Below are 17,639 nucleotides of genomic sequence, written 5' to 3' on the forward strand. Positions count from 1 at the left end.
GCTGGGTGAGGGAATGTGGAGCAGAGACCAGTTCCCAGGCAGTGGCCCTGGCAGAAGGCTTCCTCCTGAGTCAGGCAGAGAGGAGAAAGCAGGCAGACCAGCAGGTGAGAGAGACTTTCCTCTGGAAACTCCCAAGGGGCTCCAAACCAGAGGAAGAGTATCCCAAAATGCGGTACTCATGCCCCATCCCTTTATAGATAGCATCCAAGGAATGAGATCTGATACCCCTAAAGTGTTTGCCTCTGCAAAATCTTTTTCTAATCCTTCTCTCCATTCTCTCTTTTGAATCTTTGTTGCTCTTTCAGGGAAAGGATATGATGCCAGAAATGGGTCCTGATTCTTCTGAGGCAGAGAGGATTCCGATGGACACCAGGGAGAGACTACTAGGTAAGGAGGGAGTTATTTCTCTCCTTGGTCACATTGTGGGGATTTATAAACTAATCTGTTAGTTCTTTTCTGCTGTCAGTGGTGGGCAGAGCTGCATGCACTGGCAGGGGGAGTGGAGAACAAGTGGGGACGTGGCTGGTGCACATCCTGGGGGCATGGCACGCCACCCACCTGGCACTGAATGGCACCCGCAGGGGCATGGGGCATGTTCCGGGGCCATGTTGCCTCCCTGCAGGGGTGTGGTGCACATCCTGGGGGCGTGGTGCCCGGTGAGGAGGGGAGTGCACAGCACAAGTCCGGAAGCAGCCGCAATGGCAGCCCACTGGGATGATGGTGCCAGCGGCGGTACACTCCCTTTGCCCCTCCCTTCCTCCACTAGTGGAAGCTGTTGGGGCCAAGAGCCCAAAGGAGGAGAAATGTATTTTTACACAACTAAAATATGAAAAATATACAAATGTCAAGAGGCACTAAATAGGAGACTTCTTCAAAGGTCCACCTGTAGTTAGAGATGCACTCCTGAACCCTGAAGAGAAGCAGGTATTCATGGCTTCCCACTTCCCTTTGTCTCTGGCAGGTGACAGGATGATGCTGGCAAGACCTCATCTGTCTTTTCATGGTGGTGAAGGGGAAGCAGCGGCTATGGAAGCAGATCAGGTAGGGGGCAGGAAACTTGTAGGGAGAGAGGTTGAGGAGTGAAGGAGCCAGAATTCTTGAAAGAACAAAATGTGGAGTTCCACCCATTTACACAAAGATTGTTGTTCAGTCATTCAATTGTGTCCGACCCTCCGTGACCCCATGGACCAGAGCACGCCAGACACGCCTATCTTTCACTGCCTCCCACAGTTTGGCCAAACTCATGCTAGTCGCTTCGAGAACACTGTCCAACCATCTCATCCTCTGTCAGCGCCTTCTCCTTGGGCCCTCCATCTTTCCCAACTGTGGTCTGAGCCACAGTCAGCTCCAGGTCTTGTTTTTGCTGACTGTATAGAGCTTCTCCATCTTTGGCTGCAGAGAATATACCAGTAATCAATCTGATTTTGATGCTGCCCGTCTGTTGATGTCCATGTGTAGAGTCGTCTCTTGTGTTGTTAGCCTTTGCTAATAGAGACAGAACTCTATTAGCCTTTGCTAACACAAAGATTAGGACCATCATTAAAATACAGTCACACCTCATGTTACGTATGCTGCGGGATGCGTACATTCGGGTCCGCACTGCGGCGACCCGGAGATAACGGAATGGGTTATTTCTGGGTTCGTCGCGCATGCACAGAAGCGTGTGATGATGTCATGCGCAGAAGCATGTGGTGGTGTCACACGCATGCACAGATGCAGCACTTCATGATATGGACGTTGCAGGATACAAACGGGGCTCCAGAACGGATCCCGTTAGTAACCAGAGGTACCACTGTAATAAAGTAATTCCAGCGAGATGTTAAAATAAGCATTCATACCATGTGGAACAAAACAATCCCATTAAAACAACACAACAATTAACAGGCAGAAAATAACAGAGCAATGTGTGGTAGATCATCTTTATGCTTTCTAAGAGGAGGACATTTCCCTTTTTCTTTTAGGGTCTGGTGTGCTTTGAGGATGTCACTGTTCATTTCACGGACAAGGAGTGGGCATTGCTGGATCCTGACCAGAGAGCTCTGCATAAGGAGGTCATGGAGGAGAATCGTGGACTCCTGGATTTTCTGGGTAAGGCTCTCTTTTAGATCATCATTTCTCTTTTGAAATTCCATATATCTCTCCTTGTGATGAATCTCCAAGGTTTGGATGGAACTCAATAGCGCTACCTACACCACCTGGAAATCTAACGCCCCCAGAAATCATTTAGAATGGAGGGCGATTGGCGGTGTTGTCTGTGAATATCCATCAGAGTGCGTAGGGTAGCTTCTGCCAGATTTTTGTTTGTGCTTCTGTTGATTTTGACTAAAGAGATAACTGACAATGGAGACAGAGCATATTCTGTGATTTGGCCAAACAAAATTAATTGAATCTCAGGTTCCCGTAAATATTTCAGCTAATACCAGAAAACAAAGGCAGTAAACTCCGTAGTAAGAATTCCCATCTAATTCCCTTCAATTCTTCCTCTTTCACAACCGTTGATTAGCAATGCTCAATAATGAAAAATTATGAACAGTTGTTCTTCCTGAGGCTCTAATTAGTTGGATTTTTCATTCCAGGGGGTGATGAATTGGAAATTAGTAACAAGGGGGACCAAGACAGAATTCACACAGTGGAGAAGTCATATAAATCCTTGGATTGTAAAGAAAACTTTAGCCAGAGTTCCCAGTCCACTTCTCATCAAAGAAATCCCATTGGGAATAAACCCTATCAGTGCTTGGAATGTGGAAAGAGCTTCAGATGGAAGGTGAGCTTCACTTCCCATCAAAGAATTCATAAAAGGGAGAATCCATATAAGTGCTTGGAATGTGGAAAGAGCTTCTGTCAGAGGACCCATCTCACTTCTCATCAAAGAATTCATACCGGGGAGAAACCGTACCAGTGCAAGGAATGTGGAAAGAGCTTCAGATGGAAGGTCAGTTTCACTTCTCATCAGAGAACTCATACAGGGGAGAATCCATATCAGTGCTTTGAATGTGGGAAAAGCTTCAGTCAGAGCACACATCTCACTTCCCATCAAAGAATTCATACTGGGGAGAAACCCTACCAGTGCAAGGAATGTGGAAAGAGCTTCAGATGGAAGGTCAGTTTCACTTCTCATCAGAGAATTCATACAGGGGAGAATCCATATCAGTGCTTGGAATGTGGGAAAAGCTTCATTCAGAGCACACATCTCACTTCCCATCAAAGAATTCATACAGGGGAGAAACCCTATCAGTGCCAGGAATGTGGAAAGAGCTTCAGTCAGAGCGCCTCTCTCACTTCACATCAGAGAACTCATACTGGAGAGAAACCCTTTCAGTGCTTGGAATGTGGAAAGAGCTTCACCTGGAAAAACAATCTCACTTCCCACCAAAGAATTCATACAGGGGAGAAACCATTCCAGTGCTTGGAATGTGGAAAGAGCTTCAGTCACAGTCACAGTCTCACTTCCCATCAAAGAATTCATACAGGGGAAAAACCTTATCAGTGCTTGGAATGTGGAAAGAGCTTCAATAAGAATGCCCATCTCACTTCCCATCAAAGAAGTCATACAGGGGAGAAACCTTATCAGTGCTTTGAATGTGGAAAGAGCTTTAGTCACAAAAACAGTCTGACATCCCATCGAAGAAGTCATACAGGGGAAAAACCTTATAAGTGCTTTGAATGTGGAAAAACTTTCAGAAAGAGCTCAGATCTCACTTCCCATCAAATAATTCATACTGGGGTTAAACCCTATCAGTGCTTGGAATGTGGAAAGAGCTTCAGTCAGAAGTGTGGTCTCATTTTTCATCAAAGAATTCATACAGGGGAGACACGCTATCAGTGTTTGGAATGTGGAAAGAGCTTCAGTCACAATGGCTCTCTCACTTCCCATCAAAGAATTCATACAGGGGAGAAGCCTTATCAATGCTTAGAATGTGGAAAGAGCTTCAGCCAGAGTAGCCATCTGACTTCCCATCAAAGATTTCATACAGGGGAGAAACCCTATCAGTGCTTGGAATGTGGAAAGAGCTTCCGTCACAGCTACAATGTCACTTCTCATCAAAGAATTCACACAGGGGAGAAACCATATCAATGTTTGGAATGTGGAAAGAGCTTCACTCAGAAGAGTAGTCTCACTTCTCATCAAAGAATACATAAAGGTGAGAAACCCTATCAGTGCTTGGAATGTGGATATAACTTCAGTAGTAGCAGCAATCTTACTTCTCATCAAAGAATTCATACAGGGGAGAAACCCTATCAGTGCCAGGAATGTGGAAGGAGCTTCAGTCACAATTCTTCTCTCACTTCCCATCAGAGAATTCATACTGGAGAGAAACCCTTTCAGTGCTTCGAATGTGGAAAGTGCTTCAGCCACAGCTACAAACTCACTTCCCATCAAATAATTCATACAGGGGAGAAACCATTTAAATGTCAAGAGTGCGGAAAGAGATTCACACAGAGCACAGGTCTCACATCCCATCAAAAGATTCATATGGTGCAGAAACAATATCATTGCTTGGAATGTGGAAAGTGGTTCAGTCGGAAGGATAGTCTCATTTCCCATCAAAGAATTCATACAGGGGAGAAACCATATCAGTGCTTGGAATGTGGAAAGAGCTTCCGTCACAACTCCACTCTCTCTTCCCACCAAAGAACTCACAGTGGGGTGAAACCATAGCAATTGCTGTGTTGTAATTGTATTTTAGGAGCCTTTAATTTCTACCACAACAGTGTTCTTCTACTTCTTTAACCCAGCAGAGAAGTCAGCCTTGCCTCTCAATGCCATCAAGTGCAAACCCAATATTCTTCAAATACGTATCCCGATCTGCAAGGTTCGGTCTAGAAATCTCTTGCTACTCTTCTCCTTTGATCCTTCAAAGTACTTAGCGCATGCCAGGAGCAAAGAATTGCATCCATGAGGAGAAAGTGTTCTCTGTGTATTATATAGCCTCAAAGGCTGTTGTGAACAGCTGTAAACAGAAGTTGTTTGCATCAGCCAAATCCAGGTCTCATCTGCACACATATGATACATGAAAGGAGACTTAGATTGAACAGATTCAGAGCAGTGCGACTCACCCCAGTGGCAACGTCTGAGACCTTTTTCATTCCTGTTGAGTGAGCACCAGCTCTTGACCGGGGGACATTTTTGTCATTGTGTGGCATATATTCCTTGAGCTGGTGACCCTGTTTCCCTTCCTCCTTAGTGTTAATGGAGCATCAGTCCGTAACAACAGATGAGGTATTTTTAGGGTTACTTCTTCATTGAAATTCCCCTCTGCCTGTTGAGGTCAGGCAGCAACCTTGACTGTACTCTTTTTTATCCTTGCTTAAAATATGTTGTTTAGGCAACCTTTCCAGAAGTAGAGATATTGATTTGTTTTAATATTATACTTTCCATACTAATGTTTTTACTGTTTTTTTCCATTTTTTAATTTACTTTTCTCTTATAAGAGAGAGGCTTGGGGGACCTAGCCAGATGGGCGGGGTATAATAATAATAATAATAATAATAATAATAATAATAATAATAATATCTCACCAACAAAACATACTAGGTTACTGTCATGGACTAAATCATAAGAAAAATAAATAATAATAATAATAATAATAATGGCATATCTATATTATTCCAAATTATTTAAATCCTATAATCTTTACTTTTACTTCCCTTCTACTCTTTCCATTGTTTCCTATACTATCTGTTATGATTATTGGTGTAATATGTTTCTATATAATCTGTATATAATATCCAGTCATCTTTCAGTCTTTTATCATCTTTATTTCGTAACCTGTTTGTCATATCTAGTATTTTGAGATGCCATTCTTTTGATGGGACATTTTTGTGTAATTAGAATTTGAGTGAATGTCGTCATGTACATCCATATGTTAATTTTTATTTTACTTTTTAGATTTTTGTCATTATTCCCAGAAGAAAAGCTTTTGGATTATTGGGAAACGTTTCTAAAAAAATTTTCTTAAGCTCATTGTACACCATCTCCCAGAATTTTTTGTTACCCTACAACATGAACACCATAAGTGATCAAATGTACCAACTGTTTCCTTACATTTCCAATTACCTTTCCAATTACACTTTTAGATCTAAACATTTTGGCTAGTCTGTTTGGTGTCAAAAACCACTGGTGAATCATTTTTAGATACTTTTATAGAGCATAGCTGCCAATGAATTTGATTTGTTCTCTACAATTACACCCATAAATTTAAATCACTATTGTGACCCACATCCCTTGGCCAACGTATCATAGATGATTTCACTAGCTCTTCTTTCATTTCCCACTCAAACAATATTTTATACATTTTACAGAGGTTTTTAACTGTACATCTTAATATCTTTTGCAAATTGCGATTATTGTTCTGCAAATCTGTTTTTTGTCTGCCTTAAATTTTGAGTTAATTTGATTATAGTTTAGCCAGTCTGACACAATTTTTTCCTAATCTTACATTTTTGTTACTCCCTCAGAAGCCTAACAGATAATTGTAGCTACCCCATTTGTAACCCATATTGATTTTTTTCCTTGTCTTTGCTTCTATTGAGGATACCCACCTTGGTGTTTTGTTTTCCAATAAGTTTCTGTTTCCCACAAACTCTAATTATTTTATCCTGATAACATGATTTTGTTGTTGTTTAGTCGTTTAGTGGTGCCTGACTCTTTGTGACCCGATGGTCCAGAGCATGCCAGGCACTTCTGTCTTCCACTGCCTCCCGCAATTTGGTAAACTCATGTTAGTAGCTTCGAGAACACTGTCCAACCATCTCGTCCTCTGTCGTCCCCTTCTCCTTGTGCCCTCAAACTTTCCCAACATCAAGGTCTTTTCCAGGGAGTCTTCTCATGAGGTGGCCAAAGTATTGGAGCCTCAGCTTCAGGATCTGTCCTTCCAGTGAGCACTCAAGGCTGATTAGAGAATCTTTTTATGTATTCCAGCTTTACCATACCAGATCCCTCTAGCTCTAACAACTATGTGTTTTCCAGCAGTATCTAGTCTTTTATCCAACACAGATAGGATGCTTCAGAAGACGATTCTAAATCTGGAAGTGCGGAGCCCACACTCACCCTGAACAACTAAAAGGCTCCTGGTAGGCTGGAGGGGCATTGCTGCTGCCCTGAGTGCTGGAAGGAAGACGGCTCCCTACTAAAAGGCCAATTTCCACGTGGCCTAGGGAGTGCAGCCCACACTCACCCTAAACAGCTAAAAGGCTCCCAGGAGGCCAAGGGGACATTGCTGGAACAACTATTTTATTGGGGCAACTTGCTAAAATGTTTTAAACCAGAGGTAGGCAACCTAAACCTGTGGGCCGGATGCGGCCCAATCACCTTCTCAACCTGGCCCGCAGACAGTGGGAATCAGCGTGTTTTTTCATGGGTAGAATGTGTGCTTTTATTTAAAATGCATCTGTGTTATTTGTGGGTGATAGGAATTCATTCTCCCCCCCCCCCCAAAAAAAAATAGTCCAGCCCACCACATAGTCTTAGGGACGGTGGACCGGCCCACAGCTGAAAAAGGTTGCTGACCCCTGTTTTAAATGGTTCTGATTTTGGTTCCTCTGTTTTGATTTTGTTGGGTTGGTGTTGGTTAAATGTTTTTAGTTGGGGTTGGTGGTTACTTTAATTAGGGTATAAAGTGTTTGTTGTTACTGTTTTTTGCTTGTATAGGATTTTTTTTAATGTTTGATGTTGTGTTGTGTTTTTATATATGTTAAAAACAAAACAAAAAATAAAAAAATCCTTCCAGTAGCACCTTAGAGACCAACTAAGTTTGTTCTTGGTATGAGCTTTCGTGTGCATGCACACTTCTTCAGATACCATGCACACGAAAGCTCATACCAAGAACAAACTTAGTTGGTCTCTAAGGTGCTACTGGGAGGATTTTTTTTGGGGGGGGTTGTGTTTTGACTATGGCAGACCAACACGGCTACCTACCTGTAACTTTATATATGCTGTAAGCCAAACAGTTGTAAGCCATCATTATATACATTTTCATGGCCAAGATTCTCACCATCAATAATAGTTTCTTTATTTTCAATATTTCTGAATCTTTTAAAATTTCTTTCCAAATATTCACATAATGCTAACCCTAAAAGCTGCCAGACCCTCTCTTTACATCTTCACATATCAATAGGAGAGGTCAGTTTAAACATCTCTTTGGTCAACTCAGAAGTGTTGATTTATTGGTTTGTTGCGTGTATAGGATTATTTTGGTTTTAAATTTAAATATGCTGTGTTTTTATGGGGAAACGCAGCCAGATGGGTGGGATATATACTGTATATATATATATATATATATATATATATATATATATATATATATATATATATATATATATATATATATATATATATATCGCCAAGATTCTCATAATCAATGATAGTTTCTGTCAGGTTTTCTGGGCATCTTAGAGTTAATAATGCAAGAGGCGTTCTGATCCTGGGAGTTTAGCCTTGCCCACTGTAATACGGGCACTTTTCCTTTGTCTAGAAAAGGGGAGGTTTGGTTTCACTTTCCCCTTCTCTGCATTCTTCTGCCTTATTGCTTTGTGTTACTGCTGAATGTTAGTTTGCTGCAAGCATGCAGCTCAAGTCTGTAGGATTTGTGTGTGTGCTACTAAATAAAGCCTAGTTTAGTTTAGTAGCACTGGCGTCTGTCAAGTTATTTCACGACGCCACGGAGAAGCAGACCTAAAAAGCCATCGCGACGCTGTGCTTAACTCTGCAATTGGAGAACGCTCAGGACGCAGCAGAAGTGTGCCTGGGCGCCATTGATGTCGGAGACGATCGTAAGGGTGATTGATTGCAGTGCCGGCCAGCAGCACTACTTGGGTCAAAGTTTTTATGACCCAATATCAACACTATCCAAGACAGGTTATGGCTTAATGGCTTAATTGCTTTATTGCCAAGAAGCTACGCTTTGATGGCGAGGCGTCCTGAGGAGATTGATTGCCAGGACGGGAGGTCTGCATGTCTGCGGGGCCGGCAGCCGATAGCCCAGCTGGAGGACTGTTTTGTGCCATGCTTTTGAGGCACAAAGCAGGGAAACCTCGCTGGTGAAGAGAAGCCGTTTTCCGGAGCTGGGAGCTGAGAGGCGAGTGCTGAGTTTGCAGCCACGTGAGTTACCTCAAGCCCCAGGGGGGAGATGGCGCAATCCCATGAGAGTTTCGTGCCACCCTTTCCAAGGTTGGATGGGAGAAATTGGCAAGATTGGGCCAAGAAAATGGAGATTTTTCTGATTGCTAAAGATCTTTGGACTTGTACTCAGAGCCCACCAGTTCAAGCCCCTGCTGCTGAAGCTGCTGCAGCACTTAAGAAAGACCAGAGGGCTACTGCTCACATAGTCATGGGCATAGAGGAAGAGCTGATGGTGCACATAGACGCTGCCACTAATGCCCACCAAATTTGGGAGTGTCTTAAGCGTGTGTTTCAAAGAACGTCAGCTGGTGCCAAACTTCATACAACTAGACAGCTGTTTGAGTTACGTTTGCAAGAAGGAGGCTGTGTGCGTCAACATGTGGCCAAAATGCTGGCACTCTTCAACAAGTTGAGACAGCTGAATGTTCCTTTTTCAGAGGAACAAAAGGTCTATATCCTTTTGAGCTCACTAGACCCCAGTTATGAGACTCTTTCCCTAACGCTGGAGTCCATGCCTGCAAGCCAGTTGAATCTGGACTATGTTACTGGGAGGCTGCAGGACGAACAGGACCGGAGGCAGAGAGAGAAAGGGAAAGCTGTTAAGGGGGGTTGCTTTTTGCCTAAGCCCAGGAGTGGAGAAAACGCTGAGAGCTCTGTTAAAGCTTTTGCAGCTAAGCGTTGTTATCTGTGCAATTCTGATAAACATCTTCAGGCAGACTGCGATCAGGCTGACTTCAAAGATGGTTTCCATGGCAACCGGGAGATGAAAGGAAGACCACGTCGTGGGAGAAGAGGACCTTCCAGAGCAAGCAGAGGAGGGGCTGGAGCCCACTGCAAAGCAGCTGCATATGCTTTGGTTGGAAAGACAGTTGCTACCCCCAAGCTGCGTTGGCTTATCGACAGTGGTGCGGGGAGACATCTAGCGCCACCTAGCAGCCAGTTGCGGAACTGCAGGCCGATCCAAGATGCAACTGCAGTCACTCTGGCTGATTCAACCACAAGACCTGTTACAAAAACTGGTGTTATGTTCATGCCTTGTCTTAATGATGATATTGATGTGTATGTTTTAGATGGTATGAAATTTGGTTTACTTTCTGTTTCAGCTTTAGACAATGCAGGTTATCTGGTCAGCTTTGGGAACCAGGTATGCACCATCTCCAAAGATGGGAAACAATTGGTCCAGGTGAAAGGCCATGATGGGGTGTATATGCTGGAAACTGACAACAGCGCCACAGAGAGGGCGCAGGGTGCTGAAACAAGTAATGGCATCTCTGAGGAGACTCAAGCTCAGTATGCCAACTTACCCACGCATGATCAGTGTTTGCATTTATGGCATCGCAGATTCTCGCACGTGAATTGGAAATACGTGCGCAAGCAGGTAGAGTGCACTGATGGTTGTAAAATGAAGGAGTGCTCCAAGTTTCTAGACTGTAGAGCTTGTAAAAGAGCCAAAGTGCATTCTTGCAGCTACCCATCGTCTGATAGGGTGACCAAGCAAGCTTTCGAGCTTGTGCATGCGGATCTCTGTGGTCCGATGGGGGTGCCAAGCATGGGTAATTCTCGTTATGTTCTTTGTCTCACTGATGATTTTAGTCGAGCAGGATGGATTTTCACGCTCAAAGACAAGGGGCAAACAGCGAAGGAGATTATAGAATGGGTGAAAGCAGTAGAGGTGGAATTTGGAACCCGCGTGAAAGCGTTTCAGACAGACCGAGGCACAGAATTTACTGCATCTAAGCTGCAGGATTTCTTTCGTGCCAAAGGTATCAAGCATAGAAAAACTGCTCCTTATTCTCCTCAAGAGAATGGTGTTTCTGAGAGGAGGAATAGAACAATGCAGGAGGCAGTAGATGCTCTCTTGTTTGATTCAGGCTTGCCAAAATGCTATTGGGCTGAAGCCTGGAGAACTGTCTGCCACACTCTTAACAGGACATACAGTTCCGTGATAGGGACCACGCCCTACTTTCTACTCTATGGAAAGAAGCCCAAGGTCCACTATTTTCGGACCTTCGGGGCAGAAGCTTGGGTTCTTATCCCCAAACATTTACGTAGAAAGGGCAGTCCAAGATCACAAAAGTTGATTTTCTGTGGCTACGAGACAGGTTCGAAAGCCTGGAGATTTGCTTTCCCAGATGGCGATCGTTCACGAGTCATAATCAGTAGGAGCGCTGAGTTTTGTGAGCAGCAAGGCTGGAAAAGGATTCATGGAAATCCTGAGGTGCTCACAGATCCGTTCAGCGATCTTGATTATGAAGATCAGCCAGTTATACCTGCCAGTGGTGCAGAAGGTGGTCAACCTGCTGGTGTTTCGGGCCGCATTCCCGAACACGACCAGGGTGCAGTGTCAGAGGGGGCAATCCCAAAGAGACAGGTGAAGACAGAACCAAGGAGTGCACCCACATCTCCAGAAGCAGCTAGGAGAGGCAAGCGAGGTAGGTCTCCAAGGTCCCCAACTGGGAAGCCCAGTCCAGGGGGACATAGCAAGCGCAGTAGGTCGCTTGGTGGTTCACCAGACGCCAGGGACTCTAAGGCTGAGTCCAGCACGTCTGGGTCAGGGGGCGAGTCACCGGTGGTGCCACGGCGTTCCAAGCGCACTACAAAGGGGAAACCTCCTGACAAGTTCCAAGCCACTAATGTTTGGGCCGGTTTTGCTCACTGCGAACCGGAAAGTTTCGCTGAGGTGCAGAGATTACCTCAGGCAGAATCCAGCAAGTGGCAACAAGCAATGGAGAAAGAACTTAGTGCCATGAAATCTCTTGGAGTTTTCACGCTGACCACTTTGCCAGCTGGACAGCAAGCTGTGAGCTGTCGCTGGGTCTATAGATTGAAACCCACTGCAAGTGGAGAGCCACAATATAAGGCTAGATTGGTGGCAAGAGGTTTCAGTCAGAGGCCAGGAGTGCATTACTCACAAGTCTATGCACCCACGTCCCGTAGTGAAACAATGAGATTGCTTCTTGCTGTAGCAGCGCAGAGAGGCGCAGAAGCTGCTCATTTTGATATTGATGTCGCCTACTTAAACGCACCGCTGCAGGAGGAAATCTATATGCTACCTCCTCCGGGTTTTGAGGGCGACAGGCCAGGTCTAGTATGGAGGCTACACCGCTCCATTTATGGTCTCAAACAGTCCGCGAGAAACTGGAATCAGTGTCTCGACCAAGCGCTGGAGAAGCTAGGTTTTAGGAAAAGCCATGCGGACAACTGTTTGTACATAAAAGGGACAGGTCAGCAACAAGAATTGGCCCTGATCTTTGTCGACGACATTGTGCTAGTGGCCAACACAAACAAACAGGTGCAGGAGTTTGCAAGTAAGCTGAGGCAGCACTTCAAACTCAAGGAGTTGGGTCCTGTGAACATGTATCTAGGGGTTCAGATTCACAGAGACCAAGATGGCAGTTTTGTGCTGAACCAGAGCGCAAAGATTGATCAGTTGCTCAGGAAATTCAATATGGCAGACTGCAAAGGTGCAAGGACACCAATGGAAACGAGTTTTGTAACTGACAACCAATCTGTTGAAAAAAGAGAGTTTGAGAACCAAGAGGTATATCAATCTGCTCTTGGAAGCCTGCTCTATCTCTCGCAGTGGAGCAGGCCCGATATTGCATTTGCAGTTAATCTGCTGAGCCAAGAGGCAGCAAAGCCCAGTGTGACGGCATGGAATGGGGTCAAAAGAGTCCTTAGATATTTGCAAGAGACCAAAGAGTTTAGCCTCACACTGACAGCCCAAGGTGATGAACAGCTTCAATGTTGGGTGGATGCTGATTGGGCCAGCGGCTCAGACAGAAAGTCAATTTCTGGAATAGTGGTAAAATTTGGAGGTTCTGTAATTGGCTGGAGATCAAAAAAGCAGAGTTTAATTGCTCTATCATCAACTGAGGCAGAGTTCAGTGCTCTTTCAGAAATGTGTCGAGAGCTTGAATTCTACAAGTGCCTAGTGCAGGAAGTGTGTGAGAAGTGTTACCTACCCATCACCATATGGGAGGATAACCAGCCATGCCTGAAGTTGGCTGAATCCGGTCAATTCAACGCATGAACCAAACATGTGGATATTCGGTTCAAAAATGTGCATGAGAGCGTTAGGACAAATGTGGTCACGCTGAAATATTGTCCTAGCGAAATGAATCTTGCCGATGGATTCACAAAGCCCTTGAGTTTCCAGAAACACGAAGTTTTCTGTGATGGGTTAAATGTTGGATGAAATGTATATATGCATATTCCCAGGATTGCGAACGAGAGGGGGTGTCAGGTTTTCTGGGCATCTTAGAGTTAATAATGCAAGAGGCGTTCTGATCCTGGGAGTTTAGCCTTGCCCACTGTAATACGGGCACTTTTCCTTTGTCTAGAAAAGGGGAGGTTTGGTTTCACTTTCCCCTTCTCTGCATTCTTCTGCCTTATTGCTTTGTGTTACTGCTGAATGTTAGTTTGCTGCAAGCATGCAGCTCAAGTCTGTAGGATTTGTGTGTGTGCTACTAAATAAAGCCTAGTTTAGTTTAGTAGCACTGGCGTCTGTCAAGTTATTTCACGACGCCACGGAGAAGCAGACCTAAAAAGCCATCGCGACGCTGTGCTTAACTCTGCAATTGGAGAACGCTCAGGACGCAGCAGAAGTGTGCCTGGGCGCCATTGATGTCGGAGACGATCGTAAGGGTGATTGATTGCAGTGCCGGCCAGCAGCACTACTTGGGTCAAAGTTTTTATGACCCAATATCAACACTATCCAAAACAGTTTCATTCTTATCACTATTTCTATTTCTTACTATATTTCTTTCCAAATCTTCACATCATTATTTGCCATTAACTACACTCCTAAATATTTCACTTTTTTCTCTATTTTTCTTGCACCTGTTGTAAATAACCCATCTTCTGGAAAATTCACACAATGTTGTTTCCAGGAATAAATGACTGATCCAATGTATTAAGCATGATGTGATGCCTGTCATCGTCCCCTGGAGTTCCTACTCCCCTTCCCCGCCTGACCTTCCTTTATGCCCCTGTCCTGTACCAAATGAAGCAAGAGTGCCACTACTCACAAAGGGATGCAGCAGGTTCACTACCTGTACAGGTACTTCTGTGACTGTCAGGAGCTCTTCCATTTCGATGTGGACTGAGGGAAGTTTGTGGCCATGTCCCCAGTGGAGGAGCCTCACATCCAAAAATGGGAAAAGGACTACCTTCAGGGCTTCAAATCCACGGTGGATGGTTTCTGTGAGGGTGCTGAATGAAAGATAGTAACATTTCAGCTGACGTTTGGGGTTGGTGGTAGTAAGACAGCACACAGAGTGTGACAAGGACTGAGAGATTGTGGGGAGGAGGGGGGGCTTTTTTAACCTCACTGTAAACATGTGATACAGTGACAATAAAGTATTTCTATTCTATTTCTATTCTGCTGGGGCCACTACAGGATCCTTGAGCCCTTCCACCCATTTTCTCTCTCACACAGGGACAGACACCCATGCAACGCCTGAGGAAGATAAGCCTCCTCTTCCATTCTCCTCAGTGGCAGCAGAAGAGGAGAGAGAGGGAAAAGGGTGGCACTATAAAGGACTATTTCTAAATGGATTTAAATGCTGGATGGTATGCTGGCAATGGGGTGGTGAAAGGGTCTTTTTAATACAGCAAAATGCCTTTCTAAAGAAGCAGAGAGAAGCTCCAAAAGCAAGAGAGATGAACAGAAATGAGGGCGAATGAAAAGACATCCCCCGATAAACGAGGGAGCCCAGGGATACTGCAGCCTCGTCTGCCAGGAATCGGCCTCCTTGGCGCCTAAAACTGAGGCGAGGCTCAGGCGGGAAGTTGGGAAAAGGCGGGAAAAGCCGTTTCCCTCAGAGCAGCCGCCGCCTTCCCGGCGGAGGGGCGGGGCCAGGGCTGTTTCGTCACTGGTCGTTGCCCCGCCCTCCCTCCGCCTCCCCCTTTCTCCGCTTCGTGCTCTGAGGCGTCCTCGGGAGCAGGGCCTGGGTCGCCCGCAGGGAGCATGCGCAGCTCCTCAGAGCCTCCTCTGTGCACTCGGCTCGCCAAAGGGTTAACAGGAGCCGAGCTGGAATCCTAGAGAGGCCAGGAAGTGGGGAGGAAGTCCCAGGTCCTCCAGAGCGGAATCCCTTCCTCCTTTGTCCTCTGCCTCGGTGGCCCCTCCTGGGATCCAGTGCGTCTCCTTTCTCTTTCCCTTTGGGGCGCCTGGGGGAGAAGGGGGGGGGTCCTAGCCCTACAGGGGGAGGACGCCCAAGGGGTCAGCTTCTGCACGGGGGGGGGGAGACCCCCAAGTCAGGGAGCATCCTCCCCCTTCCTCTCTGTTCTTCCTTTGCCCCTTTGGGGAGGGAAAAGGGGGCATGCCATTGAAACCCCCCCCCCCTCCGAGGGAGGAGCCCCCACCAGGCCGCCCTTTGCTTCTGGCACAGCCTTTCCCCCTACAAGCTGCTGCTCCTCTCTCTCCCTCCCAAGGGGGTCCCACCCTCCCCAGAAGAGTGCCTCTGTCTGTGGGCTCCTGCTCTCCATAAAAGGAGAAACTGGGTGCACTCTGAAAGAGGGGGAGACCCCCCCCCGAGCAAAAGCCCCTCCCCCCGTCCTTGAAAGGGGAGTGTTTGCTTTCCTCTCTCCTTTCCATAGCTACCTATGTGCCCCTTCTGGGGTCTGCAGTCTCCTCTCTCTTCTCCCTTGGGGTGCCTTGAATAGAAGGAAGGTCCCAGGGCTGTAGAATGAAGGTGCATAAGGGGGGCAGAGACCCCCAAATCAGGAAGCTTTCCCTGCATGAAAATGGGGTGGTTTCCTTGGTCACTGGTTTGTGCCCATGTCGGGTGAACATTCCTGCATCGCACGTGGCTGGACTAGATGGTCCTCGGGGTCCCTTCCCATTTGACGGTTCTTCAATTGCAAATCCTCTCCCATCATTTGTATATCACAAAATATCGTAAAACAGTGGACCCTCAGGCATGCGCAGAAGCACTTTATTGTGCCATGTGCAGAAGCGGTACCTCTACTTGCGGATTTTTTGGGGTACGTACGGACCCCCGGAACTACATTTGTATCCAGAGGGTCCACTGTAAATGTACAGGGATATCTGTGACATATGTTTCATTATTAGTGGTCACTGTGTTGAGTTCTGGGTTCGTGAATTGGCTTAAGCAGAATAAGGGGAAACGGGATAGACAACAATTAACAGGTTAGTAGTTCACATTGTATAGCCAAACGCCTAGTCAAGAGGCCTGTTGTTGTGCTTAGATTATGTGTAAGTAAGAGTAATTTTTCCTCTTCTGCTACCAATGAAACAGCATAAAGTGTTGGTCTATTGATGAATGGGGGCGGGGGGAGACAGATTCAAAGCGAGGAGAAAAATTGCTCTATTGATGAAGAAAAGTTTTTAATCTTTGATGCCTTACTGTGTTTGATGTTCATCTTATTGGAAGCCGCTCAGAGTAGCTGGGGCAACCCAGTCAGACGGGTGACATAATAGAAGTAGTAGTAGTAATAATAGCAATAATAATAATAATAATAATGGTAATAATTATAGTTACAGGTAGGTAGCCGTGTTGGTCTGCCATAGTCAAACACAGTGTATCTGAAGAAGTGTGCATGCACACAAAAGCTCATACCCAGAACAAACTTAGTTGGTCTCTAAGGTGCTACTGGAAGGAATTTTTTTATTTTGTTATTTTGTTTTGGTAATAATTATGTTACCATTACAGTGGTACCTCTAGTTATGAACTTAATTCGTTCCGGAAGTCCGTTCTTAACCTGAAACGTTTCTTAACTAAAGGTGTCCTTTCGCTAATGTGGCCACTTGCTGCCACTGCTCCGCCGGCACACAATTTCCATTCTCATCCTGGGGCAAACTTCTCAACTCAAGGTAATTCTTCCAGGTTAGTAGAGTTTGTAACCTGAAGCGTTTGTAAACTGAGGTGTTTGTAAGTCAAGGTTCCACTGTACTACACATAAATTCAAATTTAGACCAGCCAGACTGAGCCTAATTCTGATGGTTTGTGTGTTTTTTTCACTGGAGATAATAACTTCTGCTTATATTTAAATTTAGACCAGCCAGATTGAAACAAATTCTGATGGTGTTTCCCCACACACACACCCCTGTAATCTTTATTTTTCTCTCGTGGAGTTTAAAAACAGCTTAAAACAATTTACAACCACAATATGTTCAGAGTCTGGGCGTTTGCCTGGGGACATTTTTCTGATCCTGACAGAGTGCCAATTTTATAACTGAACAATGCATTTGCTTTGTAGGGTTTGCAAGCATCTCTAATTCAGACACGGAGAACTTTGCAGGCAAAGATGGATGAGCAAGACTTGGCTGGACCTAAAGCAGGAAGAGGCCATGCCACTGAAGATGGGAACAGTGGGGAAATCTGGGAAAACTCTGTGCGGAAGATCCTGGGTGGGAAGGATACCCTCTGCTCAGATGTGCAGAGCCAGCAGCTCAGGCAGTTCTGCTGCCAAGAGGACGAAGGACCCCGAGAGGTTTGCAGCCGATTTTACCACCTTGTCTGTCAGTGGCTGAAGCCAGAAAAGAACATAAAAG

At 45.4% G+C, this 17,639-nt stretch overlaps 1 protein-coding gene and 1 long non-coding RNA gene across 2 annotated transcripts; both read left to right on the forward strand.

The window, feature by feature from the left end:
* The first annotated feature begins 316 nt into the window (after positions 1-316).
* Positions 317-5,342, forward strand: LOC117042250 (zinc finger protein 420-like). Its single transcript, XM_033141774.1, has 4 exons — positions 317-387; positions 962-1,041; positions 1,962-2,088; positions 2,577-5,342. The coding sequence occupies exons 1-4, from the start codon at positions 318-320 to the stop codon at positions 4,658-4,660; spliced, it is 2,361 nt and encodes a 786-aa protein (XP_032997665.1). The 5' UTR covers position 317; the 3' UTR covers positions 4,661-5,342.
* A 9,837-nt stretch (positions 5,343-15,179) lies between these two features.
* LOC117042251 lies at positions 15,180-17,603 on the forward strand. Its single transcript, XR_004426066.1, has 3 exons — positions 15,180-15,260; positions 16,869-16,971; positions 17,345-17,603. It is a non-coding gene; the product is annotated as an uncharacterized LOC117042251 (long non-coding RNA).
* The last annotated feature ends 36 nt before the right edge of the window (positions 17,604-17,639 follow it).

The sequence above is a fragment of the Lacerta agilis genome, chromosome 2, assembly GCF_009819535.1.
Source record: "Lacerta agilis isolate rLacAgi1 chromosome 2, rLacAgi1.pri, whole genome shotgun sequence".
Lineage (NCBI taxonomy): Eukaryota > Metazoa > Chordata > Lepidosauria > Squamata > Lacertidae > Lacerta > Lacerta agilis.

Excerpts from the sequence above, each read along its gene's own strand:
- LOC117042250 (XM_033141774.1), top strand. The coding sequence starts at position 318 with ATGCCAGAAATGGGTCCTGATTCTTCTGAGGCAGAGAGGATTCCGATG. Across the intron at positions 388-961 it reads CACCAGGGAGAGACTACTAG|GTGACAGGATGATGCTGGCA; the intron begins GTAAGGAGGGAG and ends TGTCTCTGGCAG. Across the intron at positions 2,089-2,576 it reads TGGACTCCTGGATTTTCTGG|GGGGTGATGAATTGGAAATT; the intron begins GTAAGGCTCTCT and ends TTTTCATTCCAG.